The sequence below is a fragment of the Neoarius graeffei genome, chromosome 15, assembly GCF_027579695.1.
Source record: "Neoarius graeffei isolate fNeoGra1 chromosome 15, fNeoGra1.pri, whole genome shotgun sequence".
In the NCBI taxonomy this organism is placed as follows: domain Eukaryota; kingdom Metazoa; phylum Chordata; class Actinopteri; order Siluriformes; family Ariidae; genus Neoarius; species Neoarius graeffei.
The window spans coordinates 36,885,110-36,900,048 of NC_083583.1; the positions used below are offsets into that span (position 1 = coordinate 36,885,110).

At 42.6% G+C, this 14,939-nt stretch overlaps 1 protein-coding gene across 4 annotated transcripts in view; it reads left to right on the plus strand.

The window, feature by feature from the left end:
* The first annotated feature begins 5,260 nt into the window (after nt 1–5,260).
* The window catches only part of eps15l1a (epidermal growth factor receptor pathway substrate 15-like 1a), a 104,747-nt gene continuing 95,068 nt past the window's right edge, over nt 5,261–14,939 (plus strand). For all 4 annotated transcript variants that reach the window (XM_060941235.1, XM_060941236.1, XM_060941237.1 and 1 more), the window contains exon 1: nt 5,261–5,300. In XM_060941235.1, coding sequence (XP_060797218.1) covers nt 5,274–5,300 — 27 coding nt within the window. In that variant the 5' untranslated portion in view covers nt 5,261–5,273. The remainder of the gene's footprint in view (nt 5,301–14,939) is intronic.

Consider the following 14,939-nt stretch of genomic DNA (forward strand, 5'->3'; position numbering starts at 1 on the left):
ATGGCGGGCCAGGACAGTTAGCCAATAGCAGCGCAGCAGTGTCCCGCTCGACCAATTAGATAATGTCCTCTTAGCCACGCCCATTAATAAAGCTCAAATTCTATCGTAGTTGAACACTGCATGGCCCTGCACCGGAATACACATGCGCTCTTTAAATTAATTTTCTTTAATATTACCATTTCACACTTCTTTTGTGAATGCAGTAAGAGAAACTAAAAAAAAACATGAATGAAATTTGCATTTTCTAAATGTGGTATAATAATAATAATTCATTCATTCATTCTTTGTAGCCGCTTTATCCTGTTCTACAGGGTCGCAGGCAAACTGGAGCCTAGCCTGGTGAGAGGCGGGGTACACCCTGGACAAATTACCCAGGTCATCACAGGACTGACACAGAGACAAACAACCATTCGCACTCACATTCACACCTACGGTCAATTTAGAGTCACCAGTTAACCTAACCTGCATGTCTTTGGACTGTGGGGGAAACCGGAGCACCCGGAGGAAACCCACGCGGACACGGGGAGAACATGCAAACTCCACACAGAAAGGCCCTCGCCGGCCCCGGGGCTCGAACCCGGACCTTCTTGCTGTGAGGCGATAGTGCTAACTACTACACCACTGTGCCACCCCAATAATAATAATTATTATCCACATCAATTCTTCTTATTATGACTACTAATAATAATAATAACTAAGAACAAAAACATAACCCTTCCATAACCCAAAACAACACTAAACTTTAGAAGACTTTATTGTTTAACCACCTCCCGAGCAGGGTTAGATTTGCACCGGTTTAAGCAGCTTTCAGGGGCTACACCGGTATAACTTTGTACCGTGTGAACGCTCTACCGGGGCAGCCCCGGTGCTACACCGGAGTAAAAGTTGCCGTGTGAACACCCCTATAATTACAGTGCAGTGAAAGTGTAGTAATAATAGAATATGTGTAGTATTTTGTCATATTCTTTTCTATGTCTTCAAAATACTTTCTATTCTATTCTGTCATATTCCCTCCTTTTCTCTTATAATGTATTCTATTATATTGTCCTAATTGTCTATCCTAGTCTATATTATTTTATGTTCTCTTCTGTTCTGTGACCATTCTATTCTCTATGTCCTATCTTAATGTATACTATCTTGTCATATTCTATTCTATTCTATTCTATTCTATTGTTTTAGTCCTGGGTATGACTTTAAACTGCAACCGGTGGTGAATCTGAGGTCCGGGAGGACTTGAGTATTGGGGAAAGTGGGTTAATCAACATTGCTCCCAGGTCCACTCTGACCCAGAGTGGTAGCACCTTCTTGGATTCCAGCTATGGGTTAAATAGTACATCACCAGTAAGGCGCTGTCAGCAGGGCGCTTTTCGGTGGTGCAACGTGGCAGATGAACCCAGCAGGGTCAATGGCACACCACCAGATGGCATGTGGAAGAGCCACTCAAATGGCCAACTGATGGCATCACTCGGCAAGTCAGTTGTCACTGTGGGGCAACTTCCATACCCGTCAGGTCTGTGGCACTTTTGTGCACCACTTGGCATCAGGTCTGGATGTCCAGAGAGACAACACGATGGGGGCACGACATCATTTGTCTTACCTTACTGTACAAGGCACTTCGTTAGGAGAGGAGAATAGTTTGCGAGAGCTCACAAGGCGAGATATTCCATGGCGGCTCAGCCAGGCCGTTCATGCCATCGCTGCAGGTGACTCTGTCACTCTGGTGTGGGCCTCGCGGCCCATCTGCGTTTCTGCGCATCCTAATGAAGCAGTCATCATCGCTAGCAATGGGCAGCCGATGACAACAGTGCAAGTGAAATATTCCAGCTTGTTAAGAAGCTGGGGTCAAAGCACAGGTTCAGCCATGATACCATGCCACTGGAGCAGAGAGGGTTAAGGACCTTGCTCAAGGTCCTTAACCCTCTTGCGCAGTGGCAGCTTAGTGGTGCTGGGGCTTCTGACCTTCTGATCAGTAACCAAGAGCCTTAACTCTTTTGTCATCCTTTTGTGTCATGTGTTCTTTGATTAAAGCTGTGTTTAGTCTACCTTTTCTCCTCCAACTGCATTTTGACAGAAAAAAAGGAGTAAATAATCCACCAATAATTTCTGATGATGGATATAAAAACATTTATCCTAAATGGAGATCAAATCTAGGGGCAGTATCACTGTGCGTAGTCACTTGACACTACTGTGACTGACAGGCTGCATGAATCTACAGTCTGGGCTGGAAAGAATCAGCCCCAGCCTCACGTCTCACTTTTTCATACCAATGTGTGTTTTTATTACAACTATTAGCAGTGCTGTTGCACTTAGTTCCACAAAAGTCTAAAATAATCCATTTTAAGACAATGATTCTGATGTGGATGACAAAAATTAAATCTTTTTATCTTTGAATTACAAGGAGCTTAGCCTTGCAAACATATTTATAGTAGCCGGTGGTGTGTATGTGTATTACGACTTACATGAGAGTTACATATATGTCCTTTGGTTATTGCTCTCTCTCTCTCTCTCTCTCTCTCTCTCTCTCTCTCTCTCTCTCTCTCTTCTCTCTCTCTGTGCAGTATTTTTCATCCACTGTCAAATAATAGCATCATGTGAAATAACAATTTTAATGGCATTATCAATAATTCAGTGCATATCTGAGGCCTAAAAATGTTATGATGTGAACAAGAAGTGGTCTGAGATTTAATCAAGTGGTAAAATGTCCAGAAAGATAACCAAGTCCCTTTTTGAGTCCTTTTATATTGTTATTACCAAAAGCATTGCGGTCATTCATAGCTGTTATCAGTTTGTTATCAGTTTGTTACCTTTTGGCTCCACTTTAACAGGACTGAGTATAGTTATTTTTCGAAAGCACTGAACTGAACTAAAGTTGGTGCTGCATTTTGGATTACAGTTATGTTGCATTTCTCCAGAAATATTTTATACTCGTGTTTGCCTCAGGTTTTGTACAATCTCAGAAGAGGGGTGCTAAAGTGGCCTGTCCTTGTTGCTAGGGTGGTTTCCTCAAGTGTACACCTTTAATACCTAGAGTGTGCATCTTACCAAGAAAAGTGCACATTCAGTGTAATTTATATATAAGTTTAAAGCTTTACTTTCAAATAAAGGTTACTAAATATTTTTAAAGGTACATGATGGCCACACAGTAGTGCTTGAAAGTTTGTGAACCCTTTAGAATTTTCTATATTTCTGCATAAATATGACCTAAAACATCAGATTTTCACACAAGTCCTAAAAGTAGATAAAGAGAACCCAGTTAAACAAATGAGACAAAAATATTTTACTTGGTCATTTATTTGTTGAGGAAAATGATCCAATATTACATATCTGTGAGTGGCAAAAGTATGTGAACCTTTGCTTTCAGTATCTGGTGTGACCCCCTTGTGCAGCAATAACTGCAACTAAACATTTGCGGTAACTGTTGATCAGTCCTGCACACCGGCTTGGAGGAATTTTAGCCCATTCCTCTGTACAGAACAGCTTCAACTCTGGGATGTTGGTGGGTTTCCTCACATGAACTGCTCGCTTCAGGTCCTTCTACAACATTTCCATTGGATTAAGGTCAGGACTTTGACGTGGCCATTCCAAAACATTAACTTTATTCTTCTTTAACCATTCTTTGGTAGAACGACTTGTGTGCTTAGGGTCGTTGTCTTGCTGCATGACCCACCTTCTCTTGAGATTCAGTTCATGGACAGATGTCCTGACATTTTCCTTTAGAGTTCGCTGGTATAATTCAGAATTCATTGTTCCATCAATGATGGCAAGCCGTCCTGGCCCAGATGCAGCAAAACAGGCCCAAACCATGATACTACCACCACCATGTTTCACAGATGAGATAAGGTTCTTATACTGGAATGCAGTGTTTTCCTTTCTCCAAACATAACGCTTCTCATTTAAACCAAAAAGTTCTATATTGATCTCATCCGTCCACAGAACATTTTTCCAATAGCCTTCTGGCTTGTCCACGTGATCTTTAGCAAACTGCAGATGAGCAGCATTGTTCTTTTTGGAGAGCAGTGGCTTTCTCCTTGCACCCCTGCCCTGCACACCATTGTTGTTCAGTGTTCTCCTGATGGTGGACTCATGAACATTAACATTAGCCAATGTGAGAGAGGCCTTCAGTTGCTTAGAAGTTACCCTGGGGTCCTTTGTGACCTCACCGACTATTACACGCCTCGCTCTTGGAGTGATTTTTTATTGGTCGACCACTCCTGGGGAGGGTAACAATTGTCTTGAATTTCTTCCATTTGTACACAATCTGTCTGACTGTGGATTGGTGGAGTCCAAACTCTTTAGAGATGGTTTTGTAACCTTTTCCAGCCTGATGAGCATCAACAACGCTTTTTCTGAGGTCCTCAGAAATCTCCTTTGTTCGTGCCATGATACACTTCCACAAACATGTGTTGTGAAGATCAGACTTTGATAGATCCCTGTTCTTTAAATAAAACAGGGTGCCCACTCACACCTGATTGTCATCCCATTGATTGAAAACACCTGACTCTAATTTCACCTTCAAATTAACTGCTAATCCTAGAGGTTCACATACTTTTGCCACTCACAGATATGTAATATTGGATGATTTTCCTCAATAAATAAATGACCAAGTATAATATTTTTTGTCTCATTTGTTTAACTGGGTTCTCTTTATCTACTTTTAGGACTTGTGTGAAAATCTGATGATGTTTTCGGTCATATTTATGCAGAAATATAGAAAATTCTAAAGGGCTCACAAACTTTCAAGCACCACTGTATGTCCAGGAGAAAGACATTTATTAAAGAAACAAAGGGTGAGTAACAAGTAAAGGTCCAGTTTTAGTATTAACTGAGAGGCAAATGTTTACTTTAATCCTAAACTCATGCTATCTGCAGCTGTACTCAGATTAGAGAGACAGGACAAGTAGGACAAATCCCTGATAACCTTGTCCTCATAACAGAAAAGCATTATACTGCATTATACTGAGGGTGAAATGGACATGAAGCAGCGCTACGCCCGCCGCGGGGCGCACAAACAACTAATCTGAACCATATGAGAAAGTAGCTGGAAATCTCATTCAGCTAATTTTTTCCCTACCTATATTTCCACAAATCCCGCCTGCTACATCTTGATTGGTTCATATCCATTTCTCTGTGCGGATCGTATACGTTCAACGAATCGTAAATCAAGAATGATGATACTCCTACCCAATCCAAGAGCAGGAGGCGGGACTTGTCGGAATACGGGTGGGGAAACATAATGCCGCACTCAGTCCGCCGTTCCCGGAGCAACAGGGAAAATGGCAGCCCTCACCACCCTCACTCAGGTAAATATCCGCTAAAACATATTTTCAGTGTGGTGAAAACTGATTTACTAACGTCTATTGAATTAGATTAGCGCTGAGCAGATTTTTTTTGTCAGAAATATTTAAACGAATATAGCGGGTTTTTGCAGAATTGCGTCGGACCTTATTTCTCAGAGCTAACGGTGAATTAGCCAGCTAACATTAGCCGGCTAGTCGTTAAGCGAGTCTAGGCAGATTATTAGCACTTCAGTCATCGATATTATTCAGCAGCATCACTAGCTGACTAACAGGCGTTTGTTTGAATTATAGTAGGGGTGTATAAAGCTGAACTTTTGTAATTTAAATGCTATAGTAACCTTCAGTGTCTTGTAACCTACCAAAAATTAACGTTAGAGGTTATTTATTAGAAATGTACCAACATGAACATTGGATAATATGTTCAGTTTTAGCGCGCAAGTCTCACACCTGCCGCATATTGCGTTTAATTTAACACCAAATAAAGGTAGCTTTTTTTTTTTTTTTAAATAAAGTATATGTTGATATGTACATAACCGGTAATTAAGGTGTCCCTGATATCAAATTTGGCATTTTAGAGTTTTTTTTTCTTCTTGTCTCTTAATATTACAAACACCAAATATGATAGTTTATCTAAAAAAATTGTATATGCTTTTCTCATAATTTTATAATTTTTTTTTTTGTAAAAAAAAAAATGATGACTCATTCTGTACTAGTTTTGTGTTTGTCCAATTAAATGCCCTCTACAATGTACATGTCCCACCCCCAGGGGTGTCTCGCTGTACAGTAGCTGCTCGTTAGCAGTAAACAAGGTTTGTCTGTGTGTTTCTGGCCGTCCGTCTTCTATGTTGATTCTGTTTCCAGCTGCCACTTGGTGCAGATAGTTGGACTTTATTCTTTTGGAAACCCGGGGTGGAGTTTGTGCAGGTTAATGGTTTTGAGACTTTTCAGAGGAGTGTGTTATCAACATCTGTTCAGCGGCTGAATGTGGTTACTTCAGACTGAGGGAGAGCGTGATTTTGTCTTTAAACACTGTCAGGGATTCTCGATCAGACGAGTCAGTAATTTTTTTTTTATCTCATCTTTCATCTCATTATCTGTAGCCGCTTTATCCTTCTACAGGGTCGCAGGCAAGCTGGAGCCTATCCCAGCTGACTACGGGCGAAAGGCGGGGTACACCCTGGACAAGTCGCCAGGTCATCACAGGGCTGACACATAGACACAGACAACCATTCACACTCACATTCACACCTACGGTCAATTTTTGCCGCTTTTCCACTACCAACACGGCTGAGTTGGGCTGAGCCGTGCCGTGCTGAGTTGGGCTGAGTCGAGCTGAGCGGGGCTGTTGGAGTTGCATTTCGACTACAACCGCGCTGAACCGTGCTGGCTGGAAGTGGGTGGACACATTGGGTGGAGTTAGCGAAAGTGGGTGGACGTCACGTGATGTCGTTAGGCGGCGCAAACAGTGACATCAGTGACCTTTTAAGCGGTAGTCTCACGACCCGGATAGTAAACAATAAACATGGAGGACATGGAGTCGTTAGTGTTGCTGGTCTTGGTGCTGTGGCTTGTTGTCACCGACAACGCCAACAGATACTGGCAAGAGATGAGGCGAGGCGCATAAGGCTTCAGAAATTCTCGTAATTCGTAATTATTCTTCTTCCGGGTTTACGGTGTTTACAGATCCCAGCGTGCTCGCGGGGCATGTGTGGGCATGTGAGGACACTCCTCCTCACCAATCAGTGCACAGGGGAGTGTCTGCTCACGCCCCCAGCCCCACTCGGCTCGGTTTGGCTCACTTCAGCCCTACTCCAAAACCGTGCGAGTTTTGGGTGCTGAGCAGGGCTGTAGCGAGCTGAGTCGTGCTGTTCTGAGGTAGTCGAAACGCGAGCCGTGTCGGGCTGAAGCGAGCTGAAGTGAGCTGAAAAAGGGTAGTGGAAAAGGGCCATTAGAGTCACCAGTTAACCTAACCTGCATGTCTTTGGACTGTGGGGGAAACCGGAGCACCCGGAGGAAACCCACGCGGACACGGGGAGAACATGCAAACTCCACACAGAAAGGCCCTCGCCGGCCACGGGGCTCGAACCCGGACCTTCTTGCTGTGAGGCGACAGCGCTAACCACTACACCACCGTGCCGCCCCGGTGTTAATCTTCTATCTTAACTGTTCAAGCACCAATCACCAAAGCAAATTCCTTGTATGTGAGAACGTACTTGGCAATAAACTTGATTCTGATTCTGATCTTGGCTCTCCGCTGACGCTCAAATGAACACCGTAACTCCAAAAACGCATAGCATTTGGGTGTCTGTTATCGCCCTGATGAAAGTCGACAGGCCGGGGTGAGAACAGGCTGCTGAGTGGACAGGCGGTGCTGAGAAATCCTTCAGAGCTCAGGGTTCTCCACTTTTCAAAAATAAAAGATGGTGGCAGGGGTTTGGGGGCTGCCAAGGCCCCCAGCGGGGTCCAGGGGCGGAGCCACGGGGGGGGGGCGCGAAGCCCCACTTGAAGCTGACAGATTTGGGGCTTTTTTGACAGTGAAACTGGCCAATAAATGGATAGGAAATGCTAAATCATTGTTAAAATCATTTTACAAAAGTTTAACACATTCTTACTGTACATATCATCTGATGGACAACAGCCAAAGATAGAACTTTTAATACAAGATGTTTTATTGGGTCTGGTTTCCCAAAGTAGCAGCAGAAATTTAACACAAAATAAATTATAATAATGAAATAAAAGTTCAAGTAATTATTACAACAAAAAATTACATGCACATTACATGCCTAATTACATGCACATTACAGGACTACTACATAACAGATAGTACCCATGACCCAACTAATCCACCTCCCTTCAGAGGGCGAGATATAGTGGTCTGTCCCCACCCACTGGAAGATACCAGTTATTTTATATTACCAACATCGCATAAACCATACGTTTACATAACAATTTCAGGTCTAAGTGCAGCCAATAATCTCTATAATTCATAAACAAAATACCCAATTACAGTAAATGCGTACTTTTTTTTACAATACACATAATTAATGTTAATTGGGTGAAACCACTGCAATCCATGCACGAGCTGGTGCACGTGCCCGAGACTGGTACTACAAAGCCACCCCGGCCTCCGTAGTTTAGGTCCTTTGACCACAGAACCCGGAAGTCCTGCCGTAAACAAACAGTGAAGCAACGAGAAAATGCAGCTCTCGCCTACACAATCACAGATGCGTAAAATAAGACCTGAACTTAACTAATGGGTGTGTGCGCTGTTACACGATTACTGTAACTGTGTATGGTCAGAAAAGACGACAGATCAGCGTAACCGTTGAATAATAACGCTACAAACAACCTGTGTGTGCACCGCAAAGTTATTTAGCTGCTGGCTAGCTGCAGCTTGTAGCTTCCAACGTTACTATGTGTCAGTATGGACCCTTTTCACGTGACGTCACGACAAACGCGGCGGCCATTTTGGACATGTACTACCAGTAGTTTACCACAGCCAACATTGAGGAACGGCAGCAAAGAAAGTGTTTATTTTCAGCAAGACTTCCATCATGCCACTATATTGTTGTGCACCTGGATGTAGTAACCATCAACAAACAAGGCAAGGGTTATCATTTTATCGGATCCCGGTAGATGGATAGCGGCCATTAACAGGAAAAATTGGCAGCCCTCGGCATACCAGCGCTTGTGTAGTGACCACTTTGTTGGAGGTAAGACGAATAAAATTAGCCAGAAAAGGCATTACATTGCTGTTAACATTCTGTGGCGGCGAGTGTGTAACCAAATAGGCTAAAATAACCCATTGTAACCTCTTTGTTCTTCTGTAGTAGCTATTAGCTAACGACATTAGCTAGCGTTGTGTTCCTTTGCTGTTGGTAGACTGTAGGACAGATCAGAGGCAGTGTCCTACAAACAGCGCTTAATTTGAGGGGGAGCAAGCCGGAGCGCGCTCCGGAACCTCGGGCGTTGGCTCCGGCAGCTATTTACACTGGATCCGGTGATCCGACACCTCTTTTGACTATGTAACAAAAACAAACAAACAAATAATTAAATAAAAAAATGCAAGTTTATTTAGTGTTAATGTCTGATTTTGATATCTGTCTTGTTGGGGATTTCTCTCATGAAACGACATCCACAAAATATCTGCAGATGAACTTAATTTGCAGTGTTATTATAAAACATGCCCAGAAGCGCAGCGCTGCGCCCCCCTCCCCCCCTTTTTCCGCACCGGAGCCGCTCATCCTCTGCGCTCCGGGACCTCCCACTTTACAAATTAAGCACTGCCTACAAATAAGTGTTCAAAACAAGAGGAGCATGTATTTGTCTCTTAAATCCAGGCCGTTCCCTGTAATCTGTCACAACGGTTGGAGAAAGTAATGGCAAATAGCGAGTGCACAAACCATAGAAGGGAAACTGTACACAGCGCCAGGGCAGTGTGATGGTATGTCTACTTTTAGATTGTGTTAGCTGATCAATGAACACACTCATCACTCGACGAGTTTCACGTCTTTACGACGGATACTTAAATGTGTGTTAGGTATTATTGTTGCAGTCTAAGCAGTCATTGTAGCAGCTAGATGAGCGAGAACCGAAAGGGTCTGTGCCATAAACCGTTATTTCTGTACGGCGTTGCTAATGTGTCGTTACTGTTATTTCTCCCTCTGCTCGCCCTGTAAATGCCCTACGTCGCTGGATAGCGAAGGTGTTTTCTGCATCTCGCTCCTTTTTCTTGTATGTTCTCCGTTTGTCGCCTTCCTCGCATTCAAACCAATTCGAGCCGAAGTCCGCTACATGTCCCAAATGGTGGTCGCGTTTACGTAGGTCACGTGACTGAAAAGGGTCTATAGTGCAATGTGGTACGGTGTAGTGTAACGCAGGGATAGACCTCAGTCTGCAGAGCTCTGTGTCACAATCTGTATGCAGCTGGCCGGATGTTTTTCTATTGCAATTGCGTGGCCACTTCAGGTAGCCCCGTATGCATTCGTTTAATGGTCTTCTGCATATTAAATAATTAAATTATAATAAAGGTGTATAAAAATTGTTTATTCTATTTTTTATTTATTGCATTGCCTGTTTGCACCGTGGGTCAGAGAGGACTGTAATTTCTTCTGTGCTGTATGTCAAGCATGTGTAGCATATTTGACAATAAAGTTGACTTGACTTGACTTGAGGTGGGTGGCACGGTGGTGTAGTGGTTAGCACGGTCGCCTCACAGCAAGAAGGTTCTGGGTTTGAGCCCAGCGGCCGGCAGGGGCCTTTCTGTGCGGAGTTTGTATGTTCTCCCCGTGTCTGCGTGGGTTTCCTCCGGGTGCTCCGGTTTCCCCCACAGCCCAAAGACATGCGGTTAGGTTAATATGGGACGGCCTTGGGCTGAGGTGCCCTTGAGCGAGGCACCTAACTCCCAACTGCTCCCCGGGCGCTGTTAGCATAGCTGCCCACTGCTCTGGGTATGTGTGTGTGTTCATTGCTCACGTGTGTGTGCATGTGTGTGTTCACTGCTTCAGATGGGTTAAATGCAGAAAGGAAATTTCACAAGTGTGTGATGAATAAAGTTGTGCTTTCTTTCTTTCTTTCTTTCTTTCTTTCTTTCTTTCTTTCTTTCTTTCTTTCTTTCTTTCTTTCTTTCTTTCTTTCTTTCTTTCTTTCTTTCTTTAAAGTGAATACTTTATGATTTATTTGGTGTATACTGATGAAGTTATTTATTTATTTATTTATTTATTTATTTATTTTTTGGCCAAGGGAAGGGTGGTGGGCCAGAATTATAACGTGGCAGTGCGCCACTTTAAAAGCACCCGTGGAGAACGCTGGAGCTTATAAAAAAGGCTCTTGTTAATCTCTCTCCATATTTAGGTAGCTTGCTAAGCTACTGACCGGTTTGTTTAAATTCAGCAGGGGTGTGGCATGGCTTATCTCTGATACTATTGGCTGTTATGTAAATTATTCAAACACTTCAACACTCCGTTGCTCTGCCTTCCTGTTTCAAAAGCTAATACTTTAACATTCAGAATCGAATTACAGCTCTGAAACCACTTCATGGGGACTGTGAATGATTTGTGAACTTGAACAAGCTCTCACATCAGTATTCCTGCCACTGATAGCAGCCAGTGTTAGCCACTTAGCTTCAAAATTATTAGCATCCTACTAAATAAGCTTTCAAAATTATTGGCGCACCAGTATTAACACATTATTTTTTTCGCGGTCCAGTTTCCATCAAATCCTGCACTCTGATTGGCTGGCGAGCGGGTCCGTATCGGTACGGACCCCGGTTATGGACTTCTGGTGACTCACTTGTTCACAACAACAACAAACCTAGTAGCAATTTTTGTCAACATTTATCTTTTTTATAAGATTTATTCATAAGATTTTTATCAAAAATCTTAAATTTTTGCCAGCATTTCTCAGCATAATAGCATTAATTTTATATCATGGATAGTGATAACGACAGTCTTCACAGCGAAAGCGAGTTTTACTACCCTGAGGAAGAAGAAATAAAATAAAACATTTCAGGAGAAAGCTAAAAACCTGTAACTGTTGCTAACACTGAGCAAAAACATGGCTGAATCCTGAATGACTCCTATTTCTATAAATAGGGGACTACATAGGTGGCAAAATGTAGTTTTTTTTCCTGCCATGGAAGTGCACTTGTATACCGAGGAGGAAGCAATTTGCATTACAGCCGTGAATGAGGATTCAGAATGGCAGCTCGCCTCGGTTTTCCCTTTCGGGCGCTCTCATTTTTTGTTAGAATTTGGTAAAGAAAAAAATAAACATATTATTTACCAGCTTAAGGTCAGGCCATATGGTGAAATACCGTGACCTCGGCCTTGAATACTGACCTCAGCCCAGAGGGCCTCGATCAGTACTTTCAGGACCTCGGTCACGGTATTTCACCATACGGATCTCCCAGCTGGTAAATAATATGTATGTATCGCCTTGCAACTGTTCAGTGTCGGAGTGCCAATCATTTTGAAATCCTATTCTTTTTTTTTTAACTTTTTGCCACCCCTGCTTTGAATATTTGGTATTGCACTATTAAGTGTAGGTTATTTATTTGTTTGTTTTTTAAGATTTTTTTTTAAAGTTTCAAAATTATTGGCACCCCATATTCAAATTTTTTGGTGTATACACTGCACAGCCAAAAAAAGTCACACACACTAACATTGCGTAACTTAAGTACCATATTTTCCGGACTATACGTCGCTCCGGAGTTTAAGTCGCATCAGCCAAAAAATGCATTATGAAGAGGAAAAAAACATATATACATCGCACAGGACTACAAGTCGCACTTTTTTGAAGGGTTATTCTATCCATAGAATCTGTGATTCTATCTGATAAGCGGCGCGTGGTTACTGCGCAACTGCACTGTTTATTTAATAAACGAACAGCTGAGCAGTGATAACGCGCCCTTTGCCCTGTAAGTAGCCTAGTCTGATTATTTTAAATATCTACTACTGTCTTTAATACTATCACTATCATTATTACTAATAGCCTATATTATTATAACTAATATTAGTAGCCTATTACTGATGCATTAATCAGTTTGCTTTTAGAATATTTTTACCGGTAGGGCTTATTATCGCCCCATGGCTCTTTCATCTTAGTTATTAAAGCTGTAGTCATCATCGAGGAGTGTCATTCTTCATTTTTGTCGAATTTTATTTCATCAAATCAGAGGCCAAGTAGGCTATAGGTATATCATCTCCAAAGACAGGTACGGTAGTAAAAACAACCGTCTAGTGAAAAAAAAACAACAACAACAACCGCTCAGAGAAAAAAACAGGCAGAAAGTGCGCCTGCCGTTAACGTCATATCAGATAAAAACATTAAACGTTATTCAGACCATTAACACCATAACATCAGAGACGAAGAATAAAGTTCATCTTGGAAGGAGAGTTATTTTTAAAAATGCAAAACAAAATCATTTATAATAGCCCAGAGAAAAACTGGCTGAATATGTACTGTAACATCAAGTTATTCAATAGCCTATAGGCCTAAAATCATTACATAACTTATTTAAATAACTATAGGCCTATCATTAATAATAAAACACAGGTCAATCAAGTTTATCAAGCTGACGATTTCACTCCGAATCAGCAAATCCATTGAATTCCTCATCCTCGGTGTCACTTCTGAACAACTCTGCCTCCAGCGGCAGACGAAGCGCCGTTTCCTCTTCTTCTGCGTGGCTGTCGTCAGACTCGGCATCAGCTCCAGTTATTCCAGCCTTTCGAAACCCCGACAGGATGGTTTCCGTTGTCACTGAAGCCCATGCTTTGTCAATCCACCCGATGACATCAAGGAAAGTTGCATATAAAACCATATATACGTCGCACCGGAGTATAAGTCGCATGGCCAGCTGAACCATGAAAAAAAGTGCGACTTATAGTCCGAAAAATACGGTAGTTATGCAATGTCACAACATTTATTTACATCCAGAGTTGCATTAATTTTTCAGTGACATTTATATTGACGACGAAGGGGCGTGGGGGGTCAAATCACTGTGTCAAGTCTTCTCCAGCACATCCCAAAGACTTTCAATGGGGTTAAGGTCACTCTGTGGTGGCCAATTCATGTGTGAAAGTGATTCCTCATGCTCCCTGAACCACTTTTTGTGGCTACTACCTCATAGAGGCTGTAGCCACTATGTCATCGCGTTGTAAGAATGAGTGTAACAATCGCGCACTGCACATGCATATACAGGTGTTCCTATTAAAATGACTGGTGAGTGTATACAGTTCGGTTCACCATTCGAAATAAATGGCCTAGACTAAAGAAATTTCTTTCAGACATGTTTATGCTTATTACTGAGGGAAAGTGCGTTTTTATTTTAAAATATACTCCAGGTTGTGGGCGGCACGGTGGTGTAGTGGTTAGCGCTGTCGCCTCACAGCAAGAAGGTCCGGGTTCGAGCCCCGTGGCCGGCGAGGGCCTTTCTGTGTGGAGTTTGCATGTTCTCCCCGTGGGTTTCCTCCGGGTGCTCCGGTTTCCCCCACAGTCCAAAGACATGCAGGTTAGGTTAACTGGTGACTCTAAATTGAGCGTAGGTGTGAATGTGAGTGTGAATGGTTGTCTGTGTCTATGTGTCAGCCCTGTGATGACCTGGCGACTTGTCCAGGGTGTACCCCGCCTTTCGCCCGTAGTCAGCTGGGATAGGCTCCAGCTTGCCTGCGACCCTGTAGAAGGATAAAGCGGCTAGAGATAATGAGATGAGATGAGACTCCAGGTTGTCCCCCTTTCCTCTCCTTCTTCGGCCAGTGGTCCCATGTGTGATGTAGATGTGACGCGCTTCCGAGTTGTTACGGGAAGTTGTTGAAAAGAGTATTGAAACCACTGATCTCTAGCGCCAGGCCTTTTCCGGGAACTAAGAGTTTCGGTTACGGCAACAGCGTGTGTATGTCAGCCTCGGTTCGGAGGTTTCAGTTTCAAAAACTGTAAGAGGTAAGAGTAGAATAATATAAAGTACAGACAATTGGTATATTTTACTTCTGTGATTTTTTTTTTTTAATTGTTCATTTTTGGATTACACTTTATTTTTGTGGCTACTGCCTCATAGAGTAAATATGTATGCTATATTTACTGTATGGACATGATATCAGAAAACAACTTTATTTATAAGCAGTAGCCACATGTACCCATAGG